The sequence below is a fragment of the Equus caballus genome, chromosome 12 (genome assembly GCF_041296265.1).
Source record: "Equus caballus isolate H_3958 breed thoroughbred chromosome 12, TB-T2T, whole genome shotgun sequence".
In the NCBI taxonomy this organism is placed as follows: domain Eukaryota; kingdom Metazoa; phylum Chordata; class Mammalia; order Perissodactyla; family Equidae; genus Equus; species Equus caballus.
This window is the reverse complement of record NC_091695.1, coordinates 34980999-34987960: the sequence shown is the minus strand read 5'-3', so window position 1 is coordinate 34987960 and position 6962 is coordinate 34980999. Positions and strand designations below refer to the sequence as shown.

The 6962-nt window shown below is 36.0% G+C and overlaps 1 protein-coding gene across 1 annotated transcript; it reads left to right on the top strand.

The window, feature by feature from the left end:
• The first annotated feature begins 569 nt into the window (after positions 1-569).
• LOC138916896 (olfactory receptor 5AN1-like) lies at positions 570-1508 on the top strand. Its single transcript, XM_070230501.1, has one exon. The coding sequence runs from the start codon at positions 570-572 to the stop codon at positions 1506-1508; it is 939 nt and encodes a 312-aa protein (XP_070086602.1).
• The last annotated feature ends 5454 nt before the right edge of the window (positions 1509-6962 follow it).

Sequence of the window (6962 nt, the reverse complement as noted above, 5' to 3'; positions counted from 1 at the left end):
CATCTCCACATACCCATGCACTTCTTCCTCCATAATGTGTCGTTCATTGATATCTGCTACGTGACCTCCACAGCCCCCAAGATACTCTCCAACTTCTTCCAGGAGTAGCAAACTATCACCCTTTTGGGTTGTGCTGTTCAATACTTCACCCTTCCAAACGTGGGACTGAGTGAGTCTTGTCTCATGACAGCCATGGTTTATGATTGATATGCTGCCATTTGTAACCCACTTCTCTATTCATCCATCATGTCACCCACTCTGTGTGTTCAGATGGTTCTGGGGTCCTATATTAAATATTTAATTTAATAAATATTTAATATTTTTAAAATACGTCTTTTAATTTTTCTGAGACCTCATCAGGTAATTGGGAACCTGAAACACTGAGAAGGTCCTATTTGACCATTAGATGGAAACTGTAGTCTTTCTTCTAGGACGGTAAAGCGTTTTCCATTTTTCAGTGCTCAGTGAAGGGAAGAAAATGGCAGATGTGAGAATTATAATGTCGTCATTTCACGTGAGTCAGTAATGCATTCTTTTGACTCTTTTCTCATTTTAGGAGCACCAAGCCAATGACTCAAGGAGGAAATATTACAGCTATCACCCATTTCCTCCTCTTGGGATTCTCAGATTTCCCCGGAATCAGAGCAGTGCTCTTCGTTGTATTCCTGTTGGTGTACATTATGACTCTGATTTGGAACCTGTGTCTCATCATCTTAATAAGGATGGATTTCCATCTCCACACACCCATGTACTTCTTCCTCCATAATCTGTCCTTCATTGATATCTGCTACGTGACCTCCACAGTCCCCAAGATGCTCTCCAACTTTTTCCAGGAGCAGCAAACCATCACCCTTGTGGGTTGTGCTGTTCAATACTTCATCTTTTCAACCATGGGACTGAGTGAGTCTTGTCTCATGACAGCCATGGCTTATGATCGATATGCTGCCATTTGTAACCCACTTCTCTATTCATCCATCATGTCACCCACTCTGTGTGTTCAAATGGTGCTTGGGTCCTATATGGCAGGATTCTCTGGTTCTATATCCCAATTGTGTGCCATGCTTCAGCTCCAATTCTGTGGGCCTAATATCATCAACCACTTCTTCTGTGACATGCCCCAACTGTTAGTCCTGTCCTGCACTGACACTTTCTTTGTACAACTCATGACTGCGGTATTAATAGTGATCTTTGGGATAATAAATGTCTCAATTATCATGATATCTTATGGCTGTATTGTCATCTCCATTATGAAGATCACTTCAGCTAAAGGCAGGTCCAAGGCTTTCAGCACCTGTGCTTCTCACCTGACAGCAGTGACCCTCTTCTATTCCTCAAGTATCTTTGTCTACTTGAGTTCCAGCTCTGGCGGTTCCTCCAGCTTTGACAGATTTGCATCAGTCTTCTACACTGTGGTGATTCCCATGTTGAATCCCTTGATTTATAGTCTGAGGAACAAAGAAATCAAAGACGCCTTGAAGAGGTTGCAAAAGAAGGGAAAGTATTGCTGAGGTCACAGATTATGAGATTTTTGACATATTTATCCTATCAGAATCACCTTAACCCACAATAACATGCACAAGAATGCACTATAACAAAATTCATACTGCCTTTGGAAAAAGAAGACTTAATTTGACACAAATAATATGCCAAAATGGACCAATAGGTGACTCAATGCCATGCAAACACAATATCTTTAAGTCCTAGTGGTTCATGAACATCAGCTTACATGAGGAGTAGATTGATCATTTATTTATATATCAATCTTTCCATCATTTATGAAACATCAGGTTTAAAAACTTGTTGCTTCCTTTAGTTTCTGAGATTGAACCCTGCCCAATTGCAGGACTCTGACATGAAAGGAAAGGTAACAGACAGAGGTCCTCTTGGATATAGAAACTTTGTCACTCAAATATTTTGATGCAGCAGCATGACTAAGACACAGAAGTGACCAATGTTTGTTTTGTGTTTCTGACCAGAATAGGAAGGAACAAAGAGAAAGGATGTGACTTTGGACAGAAACAATCCTGTGCAATTGGTCTGGTTGTGCCTACTGCAAAGACCAATCTTACCTAGCTAGTGTTTGTCTAAGGCCTCTTTCAATGCTAATCATCTAATAAATTTTTGATTACATCCTAGTCTATACCACCTATAGTCTAAGGAAGGAGGAGGTGATTTGAATCATAAAAGGAATGGAAGGAAGTATCTTGTCCCTTCAATGCCGTTTATTTATGAATCTGATGAGTTAATTTTTTGCACATAGTGTCCAGTGGGGATTTCTGATGGGAGATGATATTCAAAATCCATGTCACAGCCAATAGCAATTTCTGATATTGTGGGACTCAACTCTCCCTTTTTCTCCCCCATCCAATCTGGAAAATTTACCCTTGGTTCACATAGCCAATGGGATCACACTACCAAATCATTTTTCATATCTCAAACATCTGAAACTATTTGGTGTGAGAATACATGTGACAGCTCATCATAATAACAGAATTACTGAATATTCAGTATTGCAAAGACAAAGAGCAAATATGGAAAATTGATATACTTTCTTTCCTATCATTTTGTTCAACATTTTATGTCTTAGAGATTTATGGTTTTTTGGGGTGATATTATAGATGAAGTAGAATGGTTTGTGTTACTCTAATGCTGATATTTCCAGCAGACTTCAAGGGCCAGGAAAGGAGATAGATGGTGGTACAAGCAAGGTTCTCAACTCTGAACAGTTTTTGCTGTGTGAAGTAGGAGAGAAAGTTGTGGTCAGGTTAAAAAAAAGATGTGTAGCAACACTGAATGTTGACTTTCGAGATTGCTCTGACTTGAACAAACTGGTACAAAACATGTCATTACATTTACATATTATTCTTAGAGTTTCATTGAATTCTTATTTTTGGCTTGTTATTATTTTTTTTTTGAGGTAATGCTGATTTAGAACATTATATCAATTTCAGGTATACATCATTACATTTCAAATTATATGTAGACTACATCATGTTCACCCCCCAAAGAATAGTTACCATTTGTCATTGTACTCATGTGCCCTTTTACTCTTTTCACCCCTTGCCCCACAACCCATCCCCTTTGGTAACAGCTGATCTAATCTGTATTTCCCTGTGTTTGTTTATTGTTGTTACTGCTTGTATCTTCCACTTATGAGTGAAATCTTACGATATTTGACTTTCTCTGTCTGACTTTTTGCTTACATAATATAGTCAAGGTCCATCCATCTTGTCGCAAATGGTAAAATTTCATCTTCTTTAATAGCTGAGTAGTGTTCCATTGTGTATATATGCTGCATCTTCTTTATCCGTTCATCCACTGATGGGCACTTAGGTTGCTTCTGTCTTGGCTTTTGTGTATAATGCTGCAATGAACATATGGGTGCATATATCTTTTTGAATTAGTGTTCTTATGTTCTTTGGATACATACCCGGGATTGGACTAGTTGGATCATATGGTATTTCTATTTTTAATTATTTGAGAAGTCTCTATACTGTTTTCCATAATGGCTGTACCAGTTTGCATTTCCACTCGCAATGTATGAGGTTCCCTTTTCTCCACATCCTCTCCAACATTTGTTATTTTTGTCTTGGCAATTATAGATAGTGTGACAGGAGTAAGGTGATATCTTACTGTAGTTTTGATTTGCATTTCCCTTATGATTAGTGATATTGAACATCATTTCATATACCTGTTGGTCATCCATATATCCTCTTTGAAAAAAATGTCCGTTCATATCCTCTGCACATTATTTGATTAGCTTGTTTGTATTTTTGTTGTTGAGTTGTATGCATTCTTTTATATATTTTGCATATTACCCTCTTGTCTCATACATGATTTGCAAATATTGTATCCAAGTTGGTGAGTTGTATGTGTTCTTTTGCATATTTTGCAGATTACCCCCTTGTCTCATACATGATTTGCAAATATTTTCTCCCAGTTGGTGAGTTATATTTTCCTTTTGTTGGTAATTTCTTTGCAATGCAGTTTTTCAGTCTGATCAGTCCCATTTGTTTATTCTTGCTTTTGTCTCCTTTGCCCGAGTAGACATGGTATTCAAAAAGGCACTGCTAATACCGATTTCAAAGAGCTTACTGCCTATATTTTCCTCTAGGACTTTTATGGTTTTAGGTCTTGTATTGAAGCCTTTAATCCATTTTGAGTTAATGTTTGGATATGGTGTAATATGATGGCCTGCTTACATTCCTTTGCATTTTGTTGTCCAGCTTTTCCAATGCAATTCATTGAAGAGACTTTATGTTCTCCATTGCACATTCTTTACTCCTTTGTTGAAGATTAGCTGTCCATAGTTGTGTGGTTTTATTTCTGGGCCCTCAATTCTCTTCCATTGATCTGTGTATCTGTTTTTGTGCCAATACCATGCTCTTTTGATTACTAGCTTTGCAATACATTTTGAATTCAGTGAGTGTGATACCTCTGACTTTGTTCTTTTTTCTTAGGATTGCATTGGCTATTTAGGGTCCTTTCTTGTTCAATATAGATTTTAGGATTATTTACTCTATTCCCATGAGGAGTGTCATTGGGTTTCTGATTGGAATTGTGATGAATTTGTAGATTGCTTTAGGTAATATGGATATTTTTACTATGTTTACTCTTCCACTCAAAGTACATGGAATATCTTTCCATTTCTTTATATCTTCTTTGATTTCTTTCAATAATGTCTTATAGTTTTCAGCGTATTGGTCTTTTACTTCCTGGGTTAAATTTATTCCTAGATATTTTATTGCTATTGTAGTCTTGATTTTTCTTTCTGACAGTTCACTGTTAGCATATTGAAATGTGACTGATTTTTCTATGTTGATGTTTTGCCCTGCAACTTTATTGTATTTGTTGATTGTTTTTTACAGATTCTTGGTGGATTTGCTAGGATTTTCTATATATTGATTTATGTCATCAGCAAATAATGACAGTTTTGCACCTTGCTCTCCAATTTGGATGTTTTTTATTATTTTTTCTTACCTAATTGCTCTGGCCAAAACTTCCATTAATATGTTGAATGAGTGGCAAGAGTGCGCATCCTTTTCCTGTTACTGTCCTCTGAGAAATAGCTTTGAGTTTTTCACCATTAACTATGGTGATAGCTATGGGTATGTCATATATGGCCTTTAGTATGTTGAGTTATTTTCCTTCTATACCCATTTTATTCATAGTTTTTTTTTATTATAAATGTATTTTGAATCTTGTCAAATGCTATCTCTGCATCTACTGAGATGATCATGTGATTCTTGTTCTTCTTTGTTTATATGGTGTATCACATTAATTGATTTTCAGATGTTGACCCATCCCTGTGTCCCTGGAATAAATCTCACTTGATAGTGGTGTATGATCCTTCCAATGTATTGTTGTATTTGATTTGTTAACATTTGTTCAGGAGATTTGCATCTATGTTCATCAGCAATATTGGCCTGTAATGTTCCCTTTTTTGTTTTCCTTGTCTGATTTTGGAATCAGAATAATTTTGGCCTCATAAAATGAGCTAGGATACATCCTGTCTTCTTCAAATTTTTGGAAGAGTTTGAGGATAGGTATTAAATCTTGTTTCAATGTTTGGTAGAATTCACCAGTAGAACTTCCCTGTCTTGGACTTTTGTTCCTTGGGAGATTTTTTATTACTGTTTCAATCTCTTTATTTGTGATTGCTCTATTCAGATTCTCTATTTCTTCTTTATTCAGTTTTAGGAGGCTACATGTTTCTAAGAATGTATTCCTTTCTTCTAGATTACCCTGTTTTGTGGGCATATAGCTTTTCATAGTATTCTCTTATAATCTGTATTTCTGTGGTGTCCATTGGAATTTCTCCACTTTTATTTCTGATTTTATTTATTTGAGCCTTCTGTCTATTTTCCTTACTGAGTCTGGATAAGGGTTTATTAATTCTGTTTAACTTTTCAAAGAACCAGATCTTAGTTTCATTGATCCTTTCTATTGATTTTTTAGTCTCTATTTCATTTATTTCTGCTCTGATTTTTATTATTTCCTTCCTTCTACTGACTTTGGGCTTCATTTGTTCTTTTCCTACTTCTTTTAGGTATAGTTTGAAATTGTTTATTTTATATTTTTCATGTTTCTTGAAATAAGCTTGTAGTTATGTAAACTTCCCTCTTAGTATTGCTTTCACAGCATCCCATAAGGTTTGGTACACTGTGTTTTACTGTCATTTCTCCTGAGGTATTTTTTGATTTCTTCATTGATTCAACAGTTATTCAGTAGCATGTTGCTTGTTTCCACATATTTGTGACTTCTGGCCTTTTTTGTAGTTGATTTCTAATTTCATAGCATTGTGGTCAGAAAAGGCTTTTGATACAATTTAATTCTTCTTAAAGTCACTGAGGCTTGCTTTGTTTTCCAACATATGGTCTATCTTTGAGAATATTCCATATGCACTTGAGAAAAATGTGTATTCTGCTGTTTTTGAATGGGATGTTCTATATAAATCTATTAAGTCCATATGACCTAGAGTTTCATTTGAGGCCATCGTTTCCTTGTTGACTTTCTGTCTGGATGACCTATCCAATGAAATAAGTGGAGTGTTAAGATCCTCTACCATTCCTGTGTTGCTGTCAAGTTCTCCCTTTCAGACTGTTAACAGTTGCTTTATGTACTTTGGTGCTCCTTCGTTAAGTGCATTTATGTTAAAAAGGGTTATGTATTCTTGGTGGAATGTCCCTTTTATCATTATATTATCCCAATCTTTGTCTTTTGTTATATTTTTTGTCTTGATGTTTGTTTTGTCTGATATAAGAATGACTCTGTCCACTTTATTTTGCTTGCCATTTGTTTGGCGTATCATCTTCCATCCCTTCACACTGAGTCTATGTTTGTCTTTAGAGCTGAGATGTGTTTCCTGGAGACACCATATTGTTGGGTCTTCTTTTGTAATCCATCCAGCCACTCTGCATTTTTTGATTGGTGAATCAATTCATTTTCATTTAGAGGGATTA